This window comes from Echeneis naucrates, chromosome 8, assembly GCF_900963305.1.
Source record: "Echeneis naucrates chromosome 8, fEcheNa1.1, whole genome shotgun sequence".
Lineage (NCBI taxonomy): Eukaryota > Metazoa > Chordata > Actinopteri > Carangiformes > Echeneidae > Echeneis > Echeneis naucrates.
This window is the reverse complement of record NC_042518.1, coordinates 9670525-9686342: the sequence shown is the minus strand read 5'-3', so window position 1 is coordinate 9686342 and position 15818 is coordinate 9670525. Positions and strand designations below refer to the sequence as shown.

General features: G+C 43.1%; 3 protein-coding genes across 6 annotated transcripts; 2 read left to right on the top strand and 1 right to left on the bottom strand.

Annotated features, from left to right (window-relative positions):
* The first annotated feature begins 1016 nt into the window (after positions 1–1016).
* epn3a (epsin 3a) lies at positions 1017–12651 on the top strand. 4 transcript variants are annotated; one of them, XM_029509010.1, is made up of 11 exons: positions 1017–1347; positions 3184–3938; positions 5771–5889; positions 6625–6702; positions 7154–7243; positions 7745–7828; positions 8122–8251; positions 8382–8525; positions 8620–8718; positions 8820–9056; positions 9837–12651. In XM_029509010.1, exons 2-11 carry the CDS (start codon positions 3353–3355, stop codon positions 10130–10132), a joined length of 1863 nt encoding a protein of 620 aa, XP_029364870.1. In that variant the 5' UTR covers positions 1017–1347; positions 3184–3352; the 3' UTR covers positions 10133–12651. The 4 variants fall into 4 exon arrangements, with proteins under 4 accessions (XP_029364870.1, XP_029364869.1, XP_029364867.1 ...); XM_029509009.1 differs by having other exon boundaries at positions 3187–3938; positions 8358–8525; positions 9837–12650; XM_029509007.1 differs by having other exon boundaries at positions 8358–8525; positions 9837–12650.
* arl16 (ADP-ribosylation factor-like 16) lies at positions 10823–12928 on the bottom strand. The gene is made up of 5 exons (XM_029509012.1): positions 12818–12928; positions 12168–12223; positions 11956–12072; positions 11742–11857; positions 10823–11627 (listed from the first exon to the last, which is right to left on the bottom strand). The coding sequence occupies exons 1-5, from the start codon at positions 12891–12893 to the stop codon at positions 11462–11464; spliced, it is 531 nt and encodes a 176-aa protein (XP_029364872.1). The 5' UTR covers positions 12894–12928; the 3' UTR covers positions 10823–11461.
* A 160-nt stretch (positions 12929–13088) lies between these two features.
* On the top strand, positions 13089–15707 carry fn3krp (fructosamine 3 kinase related protein). The gene is made up of 6 exons (XM_029507878.1): positions 13089–13344; positions 13525–13676; positions 13830–13921; positions 14087–14169; positions 14336–14458; positions 14539–15707. Exons 1-6 carry the CDS (start codon positions 13204–13206, stop codon positions 14875–14877), a joined length of 930 nt encoding a protein of 309 aa, XP_029363738.1. The 5' UTR covers positions 13089–13203; the 3' UTR covers positions 14878–15707.
* The last annotated feature ends 111 nt before the right edge of the window (positions 15708–15818 follow it).

Sequence of the window (15818 nt, the reverse complement as noted above, 5' to 3'; positions counted from 1 at the left end):
AGGCCTTTGTTGGGAAACAAAGGCAGTCCAGGCATCTGTTTTCAGGAGAAATAAAGACATAGGGTGGCAAGGCGTAGAGGAGGAGGACTGGAGGAGGTACATGAAGTTGGCTTGGCTGTTCTGATCATTTAGATTCACAGGATAAAGAAAAAAAGAGTTACAACGAGCAAACGTACGGCCAGGAGAGTCCTCTGACAAACTTATTCAAACCTTATGGCAGACCCAGATAAATCCCCCCATAGTTTCTTTCCAAAAGTACTTTCAGCGCTTAATGAACCTTTAATTCCTATACACCTCTAAGAGCCCTGCCTTTATTGTTTCAAGGTGGAGCTGGTATTTCCTGTATATCCTGCTCAGTCAGCCAGCCAGGAGGGCCACCATTCTGTCTTGCTGCATCTCCTTCAGTTAGGTAATCATCCTTTAGTCAAAAGTGTGATATGATCAGCTCTTATAGGCCTCGCAGGGTGCTGAAGATCACTTACTTTGGACCAAGTACTGAATCCAAGCCCGTATAAATACATGGTACAACTATAAAGATGTGTCTTCACACAACATCCCATTAGCGGTGATAAATAAGTAAGGAGTTGAGATGCGGTGATGGAGCTGCTGAAAAGGGAATGTGGTTCTTAGTTGAATCCCCCCGGGACACACGTTCACTCACTCTGACATCCCCATTGTTGCAGCACAGCCTTTCTGCTGCAGGGAACCATAGCGTCTGTGGTGATTTTACATATCCAGTGGTTTTTATTGAGTGCAGGACTGTAACATCGCCATACCTGTCTGGCTGCGGGGGTCTGTGTTCAGATGACGTCATACGACTTCCACTTTGATTTGTGCATGTGATATATGATGTGATAAAGATATTACAGCGTGGTGATCACCTGCTCCCAGTCAGCAGCATGCATGCATGCCTCTCTCTCCGTCGGTGAAAGGGTTAAGTCTGACTCTGCGTGTACCGAGCAGCCTCCCCTCCCTCCTCTCCAATGTCCCTCCATCCATTTTTTGTGTGTGTGTGTGTGTGTTTGTGTTTCAGTGGACGGACAGGAGAGGGTGGGCTGGGCCATCTGCAAACCCAGCGCCTGGACCTGGATCTGTGTCATGCACCCTCTGAACTTAGTTTGATAACAAGCCAACGCATCCTCCTTTGGTTTGGTTTCGATTGTTGTGCTCTTGTTTTGTTTTTTTGGGGTTTTTTTTTTATTGTTGCTTTTGGATTCAGTTTGAGTCCTCGCAGTACTTCGTCTCCTCCTCCGGCCCGAGAGCTGCTGCGGGACGAGCCCGAGCGGCGGAGGCGTCTCTCCCTCTCCGGCCAAGTTGGGACGCCGGCGAAGGCGCTATGTCTTGAAGGTAGGAGCCAAAAGTGGCGACGTCGAAACGCCCTGGTTGTTTGTGTTTCTTTTGTCTGGAGTTGTTGAGATTGTTAACTTTTAAACTCGGTAACGGCAGCTGAGTCACGGTTACTCTGCTCACCGGATCGTTTTGACGCAACGTGAATGATCACAATGGATCCGATCGTCTCAGTTAGGGACATTTTCTTAAAATGAATTGAATCCAGGGAAAATCCAGGAATTGGCTGCTTTTCCATAAACATATCTGTAGGGCACGAGAAGCGTACATACCTGTGCAAGTCTGTAGGCCTGATCTGGGAGCAGCTCTTCTTATAGAGTTTATGAGTGTTTTAAGGAAACGATCTGACACACCAGGATGTGCTTTAGGGATGGATTGGATTTCAGACTGCTTTGAAACTCTGGAGAAATGTGTCTCTATGTCAAGGTCACATTTCCTACTCAGTCTGTGAGGGATCTTTAATCTCATTTTGAAGAGTGACTGTATGTGGCTGCTGTTAAAATCAGAGTTATGTGATAGCAATGTGTCACTCTTGCACTAAAGTGCCAGATATGGCACCAAACGAGTTTTGCTGCTCTGAGTGGGACAGTAATGAAGGCAAATCAGAAATCCTGCCGGAAAGGAGAATTTAATTTCCACACCGAGGTTTTGATCTTCCTGTTCCAACACCTCTCTCTCTCATTAGCTCAGGTTTGTACACTTTTTATTGACAGGATAGTTCCAGCACTTTAGTTGGCTTTCTAGTTATTTTCCCACACAGCAGTCTGCAGCTGGATAATCCCAGGAACCAGGAAGCAGCAGATAAGGGAAATAACTGGCCAATCGATTTAACCTACGGTCAGCTGACCACAAACATTTGGACACTCACTACTAATATTCTATTTGTAGCTCTCTTACAGCACAAGAAGTTTTCCAAAGCGTGTCAGATATTTTAGGCCAACCCACTGCAGAAGTCTTTTTATTCATAGTATGAAAGTCGGCCTGCTTTTAAAAAAAAAATCTGTAGAAAGGGTTAATGCATACTGTACATCATTATACACATTAAATAGCTTTTTTATCACAAGCAATATCTCACTGCCTCAAGGAATCAATAAACCGTTACAACACGTCTCTCTTCTCATGTCCCTTTATAATATTTCAGAAGTGCTTACTCATAATGGAGTTTGACTCTCAAGTGAAGGGATTCATCATCCACATGAGGATTTGGATAGATCAAATAGATAAGGGCTTGAGAGTTTATGCACTCATCTCTGAAAAAATAGGACAAAAGAGTTCATTTTTCAGTATCTTGAATAATTAAGCAAAAACACGACAAAAAAACGGAAACTGTTGGAAGTTGTGGTACCTGTGTAGGAGTCGGGCGGTTTTGTTACAGTTTTGAGGGTTTTCTAATGCTGCTGCTGCTGTGATGATGTAATCAGGTCAGAAAAACAGAAGAGGTGGAGGCCCCTCCCTTTTCTGATAAGACCAATCTCTACATGGGCAGGGTGACCAACCAACCAGCAGTTCCTCTGCAGGGAAGACTTTACATTTAATTTATGAAATAAAGGACAAGCTGCTGACTCAGAAGCCACACACTGTATACTCCTTCTGTTCAGGTTGGAAAATTGAAACCAGGTGATGTGATTCAAATTCTGTTGAGGTGCTGAGGTGTTCCTCTTCTTCCAAAAACAATTACCGAGTGAAAAAAAAAATGTGGGAGTTGACCTATAATTGTTTGCAAAGGCAAACAGAGGGAGGAACAACACTAGTGCATTTTATAAGTTCTTTCCGTTAATGATTTACTGAAGGAAAATAGACTCTGTCTGTACATCTAATTTGTGTGTCTCTCTCCAGCAGGAATACACTTGCAGATGTTCCTGAATTTATCAAGAGGAGGACGACTTTGCTGCGCCTTTCGGTTGTACTGATTACTCACGGGCCACCCTGCCTGAGGTGACACAGTGGGCTGGCCTGCTGTCGTTAGACTTTTTCTTTTGCCTCCCACAAAACACCGTTTGCCATCATGCAGACCTCGTCGCTTCGCCGCCAGATGAAAAATATGGTCAACAACTACACAGAGGCTGAGATCAAGGTCCGAGAGGCCACCTCCAATGACCACTGGGGGCCTCCCAGCTCTCTCATGTCAGAAATTGCGGACCTGACCTTCAACGTATTGGCTTTCACTGAGGTTATGGGTATGATCTGGAAGCGGCTCAATGACCACGGTAAAAACTGGCGCCATGTATATAAGGCACTCACCCTGCTGGATTACTTGATCAAAACGGGCTCTGAGCGTGTGACCCAGGAGTGCCGAGAGAACATACACACCATCCAGACACTGAGAGACTTCCAGTACATAGACCGAGATGGACGTGACCAGGGCATCAATGTCCGAGAGAAGGCCAAGCAGCTGGTGGCTCTGTTGAGGGATGAGGAAAAACTGAAGAGGGAAAGGAGCCAGGCGCTGAAGACCAAGACACGCATGGCGGGGGTCACCAGCAGCATAAGCTCCGGCTCCTTGCCTCCTCCGTACTCAGGACAACGCATCAGCTCTGCAGGGGTTTATGGGGATGATACCAGGAGGTGCAGAGGCTCGCCGTCCTCTCACTGTGAGTAGCAGCAACATGATACGTAATACAAATGTGATACGGCCTCTATGAAACACGAGCACGCCTATCTCCAAATTTAGCATCACTTTGTTCCCTCAAAGTACACAATTATATGAAAGAATGAACCTGAATGTTGCCTGTGGCATATGATGGCTTCATTTCTTAGGAAAGCACTTTGCTACGTCACATGTTTGTCACTCACTTCATGATTCTCCATGTTGTGACAGGAAAGAGAAAATGTATTGAATCACCATCTACTATATATATCCAGTCCCTCCAGGTTTTTAACATCAGCTCTCATTGATACAGATGCTATTTAAATACTAAAATTAAAGCTTTGATAAATATTTATTGCTCGCTCTTTGTGTTTTAGTAGATATTGTCACTGTCTACTGTTGGTTGAACATCTGCATTCCACTCATTCTCCTGTTTACTGTCACGTCAGCTAAACTGAATTTACAAAAGAGGAGAGGCCCCGTTTGGGCTTGTTTCAGTCTAATGTGAGACCTCAACTGGAGACTCTGTTTACTTTACTACTCCAATGTAACATACATATTGGCACTTGTGCGTGTGGTCTGTGTGGTTTTAGTTAAGATGTGACAGGCACCAGCAGAGCTGTTGTTTCGTGAGGGCACCAGTTATTCTCTTGTATTTTGATGTCTGCGGCCTGATTGATCGTGCAGCTTTATGCCCACAGGTCACGTGTAGTTTAATGCCACAAAGGCCTCTAACGTTTTTTTTCACCAATATATTTTCCACTTGATAGATGTTCCCTGCATAATTCTTGGGGTCAGAATGTGTGCCAGTGGCAACGTCGCTATTTACCACATCTGAGCTTTTGATGCTACAGTACAACAACTCTTTGTAGAATGAAACAAACACAGGTGAAATCTGGATTTCATGCTGTATAACCACAACGGTTTCACACTTAAGTGATAGCAAGGAAATCATTTGATCGTTATCTAAATAGGAACGGTTTTAGAACAACCTGATTATATGACAAAGAGTCAGAACTCTGAGCGGGCTACACGTGTTTAAATACTTGGAAGATGAGTTAGTGACCAAACTTGTGTGTGTGTGTGTGTGTAGGGGCAGTTTTTTGTCCATGGCTGTGTGTCACCACCCTGTGTAAATGCAGAAATTCCAGTTTTTGCAACACAGCTTCTTGCTCTCCACTGGATGATTTTAAAGGTAAAGAGGATAGTGGTGGTTTCTTCGAGATTCCTGGGCACCAGTGTTTGGCTGAAGGGTTGGTGCTGATGGATGTGGGTCAGGATAGTTGGCGTCAGCTACCGGCCAGCGAGCATTCCAGTGGAGACGGTTATTGAAGGGCAACATAGTGGAAGCGATTGGTTTTGGTTTCTGAGACCTGACTTTGCCAACGTGTAGCCTGCTGCACTTCTTTTAGCCCCATGACCTACAGCCTGGCACCCTGACTGGTGTATAGCCAAGACCCCCAACACCCCTCCTCCTCAAACCTGGACCTGAATCCTACCCAGCGGATTTGGGGTAATAAGGTGGGCCCCACTCCAACCCATCCACCCCCTCTCCACCACCCTAACTCTCTACACAGGCGCACCATTGTTTTCTATGCAAGCTGAGTTAGGCAGACCGTGGCAAGCAATGCCAGCAAAGGCCCTAAACAACAAGCAATGGAAAAAAATTAACATGCATCAACAGCGCCAGCTCTTTTTCAGTGTAAAAAATCAGCCTATGGTCTGTCTGTATTTGCCTTCCGTCTTCTTCGCCCTCTATTTCCTGTCTGTTAACATTCCTGTTTACATCTTACTGCTCCTTCGTCAGTAAACACTGCTCTTCCTCTGTCTCCATAGCCTCCTCTTCCTCTCCTCATCTCGCTCCTGACCTGGAGCAAGCTCGGCCCACGACCAGTGGAGAAGAGGAGCTGCAGCTGCAGCTGGCCCTGGCTATGAGCCGAGAAGAAAGTGAAAAGGTATCTCTCACTGAGCTAACACACATACACACACACACACACACACACACACACACACACACACATACACACACACACACACACACACACACACACACAAACACACACTGGAGACAAATCTCTTGTCTTTCCAGCACATGCCCCTGACAGAAAGTGGCTCCTTAGTTGCCCTGCTGCCGACATTTTAGGTTGTAAATCTACAATAAGTCATCAAAGGCCTCTCACACGTGCGTTTGACACTACTGGTGAAGCAGTCCTGCTCCCTGCACCATACCACCATTTCCCAGAATGTGATATCATCAACTCTCTCCCTGATGTGGTCATTAATGGCACTTTGACCAATCAGTGTGAGCTGTGCTGAAGAGCGAGGACACTGTGAGTTGAGAGTGAGAAGCCAGACAGGATGTGTGCATTGATTCACTCCTGAGCACCACCCCCCTGCCCCTCCCCAGTCTCCATGGCTCAGGCAGCTGTTGCCCTGTTTGACCTCTGCTCGGCTATTATAGAAATAAATTACAGTACGCAACAGTTTCCGATAATGTAATTAAGAGATCGGTTGTAATTTTGATGATCAAATTTAGATCTACATATTAGATCGTAGATCGAACCAAGTTTAAATCTCTGTGAATCACAGTATTCTTAGAATAATTTCTTGAATCACTTAAGCAAATTCAAGGTTGGTTTTTCCTTTCCCTTTGATTAGTCTTCCCTCTAATCCTTCCTGCTTAACTTTAGCAACCTCCCACTGTGGACATTGATGAACAGACCCAGCTCCAGATCGCTATGAACCTCAGCAAGGAGGAGGCACAGAAGGTATATATGCACTGGGGTAATGGGATGATCCTCCATACGCACCTTCTGCCCTGAAAGGACAACTTCTGTTGTGCACTAAAAACAATGTCACTGTCTGGTTTTTGTCCGTCTCTGAAACAAACGCATGTACTCCACTCTTCTCTGTATTTGAACCATGCCAAACCAAACTCACTTTTAAACAGCAAAAGGACACACAGCCTTTTCCAGAGACTAATCACTTCATCCGTCTCTTCCACTAACCAATAGATACCTCTACTCAGAGCAGTACTTGGAGACACCCCTCTCAGCCACTTTGAGTTTTTTCTGGTGTGGTGTCATGGCAGAGCAAAGGCTTTGACTGACCCCTTTATTCCTCCTGGGACACATGTAGGATTGCATGAAATGCACTGGGAGGATGCCTAAGAAATATTACTGATTGTGCATGTACTCTCCCTGGTTAACACTTGTGCAGCCAGTGCAACATCCACCTGCCACGCTGGATATGGATGAAGAAACCCAGCTCCAGTTGGCCCTTAGCCTGAGCAAGGAGGAGCACCAGCAGGTAGGACTGCTTGGGGTCACTGACTTCTTCAAACCGCTACTGCCAGTCACCATGACAACTTGTCATGTGATCTATGTGTGGTGGGGACTACTCCCCCAGGTTTACACACCTGCCTCTTTTTTAAAGTTGTATATCTATCACTCAGATGTGCTAAATCAGAAAACCATTGTACCGTGCCTCTTTTTGTCTCTTGCTGCCTCACTTTGTCTCTTTGTCTTTTCCCTCCCTTTTCTGTCCCTCCCTGTGTCAGTAAAAATGATAGCACAATAGAGCTGCTCTGTGAGAGGGCACAGTGATCCTTTCCTCTCATTGAATAGAGAATATTCTAGTCTAAGAATGCGGGCAGATATGTTGGCCAAGAGAAAAAAAATAATACAAGCTGCTAGTTTTTGTGCCAGTATTTCACCATTGTGTCATAAATGTATTATAAAGTGACAGTATGTGAATTTTGCCAGAAGCGGTCATACCCAAAGGCATCCATGTGGCTGTGTCTGTCCACAGGAGCAACTCAGTCGCCAAGGAGATGAGTCAATGCTCCAGAAAGCTTTGGAGGAGAGCAAGCGTCAGATGGAGTCCAAAGGCGGGGTATGAAATATTTGGGTTTGGAATATCTCAATGGGGATGATGAGGTATAAAGATATATTTGATTTTTTTTTTTTAATCGCCTGAGGATCTCAACCAAATCAACTATAATACTATATCATGATGACAAAGGGCAGAGTTGCTGGGTTTGTTCAGGTGTCATATCTCAGACCTGAGCTATGCTGTAAAAACCTGTTTTAAACCTGTCTGTTAATACAAATCAGGTCATCAAGGAAACGAGAAAGAGTTGTTGGTTGCGGAAGCAAGGAAATGATGGTTTTTGTTGACGTTTACAGACCGCCTTCATGGACCTGGTAGATGTTTTTGCCGTGCCCTCAGATCTGCCCTCTGGTGACCTTCGCTGGAATAATGCTGCTCACCAGGCTGCAGCTCAACCAAGGGGCACAGACCCCTGGGACTCCCTGGGTGAGCCTTGAGTTGTCTAGTGTGAATATGTAGTGAATGTTTATGGTAAAATGTGTATTCTGTGAGGACTGATTGGTAATCACCCTGATGCATGATGTAATTGAAGAGGGCAGCACTAACACCTCAACAGGAGATTCTTCTTGGATGGTCCCACCAACCTCCAACAGCCCTCCTCCACCATGGGAGCCCCCAGCTGACTCCTGGGATGGCCAGCCAAACAATGTCTCCAGTCTCGCTGCCACTGACCGGGCATGGGCTTTTCCTGCAAACACAGGTGTCTGTAATGTGCATGCACTGATACAGCCCAGCGAAAGAAATGTTAAAGTTAAATATCTCACAATAATGATGTTTTATTGGATTTTATTTAGCCTCTGCGAGAGTTGATCCATTCTCAGCCCTGCCATCAGAAAGATCAACAGCAGAGGGAGCTGACACAGAACCTTATCCCCGAGCTGGAAGCCCCTCAGGTAAATGTTGTACTTTTTCTTTCTCATTCTCTTCTGCTGATTCTGAGTATCCCACCTACTTGTCACCGCTGAACTTTTTTTGATTTTTTTCACTTTGTTAGATGGGGATCTGTTTGATGCGGCCATGGATGGAGGTCAGGTGAATGTCAACGGCAGAAGGGAGGACAGTCCTGAGCTCTTTGACCTGTCATGTCTTGGGGAAAGCCTGGCTGCCCCCAGCCCTCGTACTTGCCGCACACCCGAGTCTTTCCTTGGCCCCACAGGAGTATCCTTGGTAAACTTGGAAAGCTTGATCCCTGCCAATCCTCCAGCCAAGACCAAGAACCCCTTTTTATCAGGTAATAACTTTAGTACCAACTAGAGCTGCAATCCTCATTTTGTTTTTCCCATGGAAAGACCAGTGAAGTGGCTGACAGTTACAACCCTCGATCTCCCCAACATGTTGCATAATGAAGCCAGTTAAATGGATTATTATAATTTTTTTTTTTTTGCATATTGTATTGCCAGCCATGTCATAGACGTACTTTTTAGCTTTCATATCCATATTTTTCTGTATGGATTAAAAATGATGTATTTGGAGAAAAAGGTGTGGCGATATAGTTGTATCTACAATAGCACCAGGTCCAGTGGCAGGCCGACCAATCTTTCACGTCAGTCCAGCTGCTGGAGAGATAAAGGAAAAGTAGCCCGAGATATCAGTATTACAGAAGTCACACAGCCTTACAGCTATGTGTGGACTGCCTTTTTCCTGTGTTGCAACTATTACTCTATCATTTCATTAGTTGCATATTGCAAGTACAGCTCATTGTGTAGTGCAGATTCAGCATTTTCTTCCACTGGGCTCAGATTATTAATTACATCAGCATCAAGTTTTGCATAACATTGAAATACACACCTTATTTTCTCAGAAATACAGATAGGTAGATCGACAGACAAATTGATATCTATTGTCACTACTAGAGTCAGTTTAGCCGCCTGAGCTTCAAAAGTGCCATGTGTTAGGGTGAGGATTCATAACATCAGGCAGGGTAAACGTTAGCAGTGCTTGATTTATTCCATTGTCAGAAATGATTATTCTAATTTCAATAACCTAATGTACTTGGTTTCTCTCTGTCCAGGGCTGAGCGCTCCTTCAACTACCAATCCATTCCAAACTGAGCAGCCCAAACTAACTCTGAATCAGATGGGCTCCACCTCTTTGGCTCCTCAAACCACTTCTCTTCCATACAGTGCCTCCTTGCCTCTGCCCATGAGCCACCAGCCTGCCAGTCTCCCCTCGTCACAGACTCACCCAACCCAGCCTGGTCTGGACCTGCCAGGGAACCTCCCTGAGCCCTTATTACCTTTCTCTTCGGCCAGCTCTCAGGCTTCGGGATCACAGGCAGCACAGAGCAGTCAGAACCCTTTCCTATGAGGGTCAACTAAACCGGAGAGAAACATCTTAGTAAAGAGGAATGCCATTAGGTTGTATTCTTGAAACATCTCTCTAACTGCAAACTGAACTGTAGCGCCAAGGACTTCTATGAAAACCCTATTCTTAGTTGTTTTTATATTTTAATATAGTAACCCGTAGAATGATGCAAGCTGGTTCTGTTCCTCATAACAGCCTTCCCCAAGAGATAACACCTTTGCATCATAAATATGAGTGTCATGTAAAACTTTCTATGGCCATAACCTATCGCTACTGTGATTCAGATACACACTTACACAAAAGCACAGTTTTATAGTATTTTGTTTTCTCTACACAACCATAACCTGGAAAATGTATTATGGCTTTTCAGTTAGTCAACGAGTCTACACTCTCAACTGTTAGCATGACTGGTTTTGCTGGCTGCTACTATATACGCTGCATCCTAAAAGGAGATTTCAAATAACTGGAAACTGTTTCTTAAAGACATGTACTGCTCTATTAATTGCATTAAGCTATATCATTTATTCTGTGGCGCTTCTGATGGACCAGAATTGCTGTTAAACAATTATTTTACCATGTTGAAATTAGTTGCTGGGGTTAGGTGAATGAAATTATAATTACAGAGGACTGTATGTGTTTCAGAATTCACTATGAACAAGGAAACATTAGAAAATATATCAATCATGAGTTTTATTCATTGCCTGTGAACCACCGACTCTCATCAAATATAAGGATATCATCATAACTGCTTCATTCTTCAGTTGATTTAATTACTTTATATTTTCTCATATCCCTTGATATAAATATATTTGACATGAAATCTTTAACACAGACACACCCAATAGCAGTTCCATAACTGTTATGCCTCCTGCTGGTAGAAACGTATTACTACTATCATGCATCCCAACACACCAATTAGTTTGACATTTATTATTCACATTATTTTGTGATTACGTACTAGTCATGAATCCTTCATATTTATGGTTTATCTAGTTGGGTGTAAATTAGTAAAAGTGACCACTAGCCATTACTGCAAATAAGACCCACAGTATTGCTGATTTATTAAATATTTCAGTGATCAACCTCACAACTATCCCATATAGTCATATATCATTAAGAGACCATCTCCTCCATGCAACCAAATGAGAAGTCACCATATTTCATTTTGTACCAAAGACACAAGTTTTTCTTGTCATACGTTTTGCCATTTTTCACAGTTAAACACTAAGCCCAGTCTTAGTGCACTGATGATCCTGACATTTCTTGCCGCAAGGCTGGAAATCATATTCAAAGAAAGCAGTGTCACTTTATAAGTAAAAGGCATAGAAAAGGTCACTTGACCGTGATGGATTCCAGCCAGATGAGCACCTCCTGTAGTCCCTGTCCAGATCGGGCACTGATTTCCAATGTTGTGATTGGCTGAGTAGCAGATGCAATGATGTCATCCATTCTGAATATTGACTTAATCTCTATAAGACTCATGGTGCAAGGCATGTCCCTGGAAAATGGGAATAAAACACGAATAAGGAAATATGCACTACATGTGCCAACCTGCTGACTCCCACAATCAACTTGCATTGAAAGTGAATGTGGTGATTGGGGGGATTGTTACCTCTTATTGAAGAGAATAAGCACAGAAGCACTGCGTAGAGGCTCGGCAGAGAGCACTGACAGCAGCTGGATACATGAGGCGGATACCTGAGCGATGTTAGCTGAATCCACCATAAACTATGAAAGAAAAATTCAGTCATATAATTCTAACAGTCAGTCTTGTCATGTCTATATTACGTTGCTAACACATAGCAGCATGTATGCAAAAAACATACAATAACAGAGGAGCAGTCTTGGAAGTAACTGGGCCATATAGGGCCCATGCAGCCTCCAAGCTCACGCACTGTCACTTTCTTCTTCTTTAGTGTCAGGTCTGTAAGATTGGTTCCTACCTGTAGAGGTTAAAAGAGAGGCGTTACATGGATCGACTGTCAAATCAAGGCAAAGCCAGGAAACTCATTATTGAATCTACTATATCATCACTTACTGTAGGCAGGGTAGAAGGAGGTGACCCCAGTTCACCCAAACCATGCAAGGTGATCTGTAAACAAAATCCGTTAGGAAAAAAAAATCTTCAAATGAATAAGCAAAAATAAACTCTGTCCAATATTTAATCTGTTCAGATATTTCTCAAGTTACAAAAATGCCATATTGACGTACATGTTTTTCGATTTCAATCTCCTATAATTTACCTTATTAACTACTGTGACCACTAATATATGTCATATGCATGTCTGGAAAAGGAAGTTTTGCAAATGTACTCATATTCAAGTTTGGATCGATAGTGGTGCTAAATATACACATTTTGACTGTTTCTGCTATTTTAGCCACAACTGTGAGGTTGTGCTGACTGTTCTGTATATCGCAACACAGTTTAACAGCACAACAAAATGCATTCTCCTTTTAATAGTTTGAATACAAGCTGAAAAATGTAACATTCATTGTGAGATGAACTGAACTGTAAAAATCTATATTAAAGTAGCTTGCTGCGATTTATTACGCCTGAGTGTTAGCGTGATTTACCTTACTACTTGTGACGCTAATCGACCTACATTTAAGATACATTTTCAGTTCAAAGCATTTTTATACTTTTCTCTAATTCTAGCTCAAAACATGTAGTTTGGCACAAAAGGATATTTTGTAGACGTTTCAGCAACAACGTTTTTCCGACGCCAGTTGCTCCAAGTAGCAAACACGTTTCATTTTTAGTCATGTCGGTTTTTCAGCAGAGGTTAGCATGCAGCCCAGCTAGCCGCCGGACCTGGTACCATGGCGACGCTCCAATGGTTGCGATGCGACGCGGTGATAGGCCGGAGAGTACGTCAGTCAGTTCTTTCCGGCTTCTTATTGGCTATGGTCACGGTGACGTATTCACAGCGGAAGAAAAACAAGTTCGCCACCAGAATGAGTAGGGTCACCGGGAGTTAACACGAGTCGACGGTAAACATCGAAAACGCCCCCGGCAGACTTTGACAGTAGCTGGCACTGCCCGTGTCCACCGGGACTGACTTTGGGCCTGAAACATGGAGGCCAAGTTAAAGAAGGAGTTGGGGACAACCACGCTGAAGTTAACTGGTCACTCAGGAGGTGGATGTATCAGCGAGGGCCAGAGCTACGACACTGACACTGGGAGAGTGTTTGTGAAGATGAATCACAAGAGTGAGGTATTTTATTAGGATGTTTATTTTAATCGTCAGTTTGTAACAATAACACATATTTTAGTTCGTGTCTGAATTCATGTATGTCTGAATAGAAAAGCAGCGCGACGAAGAACGTTGTTTATTTGGTCAGCAGCCAAACGACATGCTTTTCATGCTTACATTCAACGCTATTGCTTTATACAGGCCAAATTGATGTTTGATGGGGAGATGGCCAGTTTGGAAGCCATTTTAAAGACAGAAACTGTTAAAGTCCCCAAACCTGTGAAGGTGATCGAGCTCGACAAGGGAGGATGTCTGTTTGTGATGGAGCATCTGGACATGAGAGGTCTTAGCAAGTAAGTACACTTTGCTCATTGCCGAAAGGTCTGAATGGAGAGCAGTGTCAAAATATAGCAGACTGCATTCCAGCTCTATAAACTCTTTGTCTATTTGTAATGAAATCTTGTTTAGGTTTTATTTTTTTATTTTTTCAAAAATGCAATGTGCAGGCACTCAAAGCAACTAGGAGAGCAGCTGGCAGATCTGCATCTTCACAACAAGAGAAAGATGGAAAAGTTAATGAAAGAGCAGCAGACAGTAGGTAAATCACTTTAAATTAGATTTTAATTAGAATTACATATGCAAATGTGCTCTCCTGCCATTATTGGCACAAATGAATAACAGCAAACTGTCACATTTTAAGTGAAACAGTAACTTGCGGGCAGATTCAGATTTAGCTGTGTTTTACTTGTTGTATGTTACACAGGAAAAGGAGCTGGCCAAGGGGAGATGAATGCTATTGAAAAATTTGGCTTCAGTGTCACCACATGTTGTGGATATCTACCACAGGTAATATATGTTATATAAGTATATTCCAATCTTTAGGCTAGGTGACAGTGGACTGTATGGTGGTCTTTAAACTGTAGAGCATCTGGAGCCCATATGTAAATTCTCAAGCACCTTACATTCATCACTAGGAATGTCATTGCAACTTTCCCTTTTGTTTTCTCTCCAGAACAATGAGTGGCAAGATGACTGGGTGACATTTTACTCTCAGCAGCGACTGCAGCAACAGCTTAACATGGTGGAGAAATCCTATGGAGATAGAGAAGCCAGAGAGTTATGGGCCAAGCTGCAGGTAAACTTTTCACAAACAAAACATGTCTTTATGCTTGTGAAAATGATCAGAAACTGCAGACATATTGTCTCTATGTGCAGCTGAAGATCCCACAGTTTTTCAAAGATGTAGAAATCGTCCCTGCTCTCCTCCATGGGGATTTATGGGGAGGAAATGTGGCACAGTGTGCAGAAGGGCCTGTCATCTTTGACCCTGCTTCCTTCTATGGCCATTCAGAGTATGAGCTGGGCATTGCGGGGATGTTTGGTGGATTCAACAGTTCTTTTTACTCTGCTTACCATGAAAAGATTCCCAAGGAACCTGGATTTGAAAAGAGAAATCAGCTTTACCAGCTCTTCCACTATCTTAATCACTGGAACCATTTTGGTGGTGGTTATAGAGGCTCCTCAATTAGCATTATGAGGAACCTACTGAAATAACTGCACTCACATTCACTTGTAGAAAGCTTCATAATTGCAAATGTTATTCATATATTAACAGATGCTTATTTGACTTAAACTAGTATGGCTGATGTTTGAAAATATGAAACAAACCACTTTAACATTGCAATGTCCTATGGATAATGGATGGATGGATGATTAAACGAGAATATCAAATTAAATAAAATTCAGCATTTTGTATGCTGATTTGAGTGTAGGTTACCTGCAGTCAAACAAACTGCAACATACATTCCTACATGCATGAACAGTGGACTGTAAAAAAAATCAGTTCTGGACCAACTTAAAACACCTTGGTTTTTACTTAATCAGGAGGGTAGCTAAGTTTTGTTCTAAGTCATTCTCATGTGTCACTTAAAAGAAGAACTATCAAGAAGTTCTAAATTGGTGTACAGTTTTACACCATTTTTTTGTTAAATATTTCATGCAAAACATGTATTTTTCTTAGATTATTTTATATTACCTGTTTTGGATCAAGCACCTGATTGAATTATACCACTGTGCAACAAACATTTCGTCCTTCCACTAAAAACAACAGTGCATGCAAGGGGGGAGGAAGGGAGAGCAAGCAAGAGCGAGAGAGAGAGAGAAGCCCAGTCCTTCCCCCAGTAGCCTAAGCCTATAACAGCATAGCTAAAGAGTAGAGGACTTTAACTTTTTAACGATAAGCTCTGTCATACAGGAAAGTTTTAAGCCTGGTCTTGAAAATTACTAAAGAGTCCCCCCCCCCCCGGACTGTCATGTCTGTCATGTAAGATGGGATAATGGAATACACCTATCAACTGCTTAACCAACAATAAATCCTGGAATGATCCAAAGTGTTTGTCTTGACTGACTGAAAATCCAACGAATCAAATAGTAAGAAAACCATCATTATCACTCACCACCTCTGTAATAATGGATTGTTTGACATCTTCCAACTG

Excerpts from the sequence above, each read along its gene's own strand:
- fn3krp (XM_029507878.1), top strand. The coding sequence starts at position 13,204 with ATGGAGGCCAAGTTAAAGAAGGAGTTGGGGACAACCACGCTGAAGTTA. Across the intron at positions 13,345-13,524 it reads AGATGAATCACAAGAGTGAG|GCCAAATTGATGTTTGATGG; the intron begins GTATTTTATTAG and ends TGCTTTATACAG. Across the intron at positions 13,677-13,829 it reads GACATGAGAGGTCTTAGCAA|GCACTCAAAGCAACTAGGAG; the intron begins GTAAGTACACTT and ends TGCAATGTGCAG.
- epn3a (XM_029509009.1), top strand. The coding sequence starts at position 3,353 with ATGCAGACCTCGTCGCTTCGCCGCCAGATGAAAAATATGGTCAACAAC. Across the intron at positions 3,939-5,770 it reads AGGCTCGCCGTCCTCTCACT|CCTCCTCTTCCTCTCCTCAT; the intron begins GTGAGTAGCAGC and ends CTGTCTCCATAG. Across the intron at positions 9,057-9,836 it reads CAAGAACCCCTTTTTATCAG|GGCTGAGCGCTCCTTCAACT; the intron begins GTAATAACTTTA and ends CTCTCTGTCCAG.
- arl16 (XM_029509012.1), bottom strand. The coding sequence starts at position 12,893 with ATGACTAAAAATGAAACGTGTTTGCTACTTGGAGCAACTGGCGTCGGA. Across the intron at positions 12,224-12,817 it reads GTTGCTGAAACGTCTACAAA|AGATCACCTTGCATGGTTTG; the intron begins ATATCCTTTTGT and ends GATTTTGTTTAC. Across the intron at positions 12,073-12,167 it reads CTCCTTCTACCCTGCCTACA|GTAGGAACCAATCTTACAGA; the intron begins GTAAGTGATGAT and ends TAACCTCTACAG.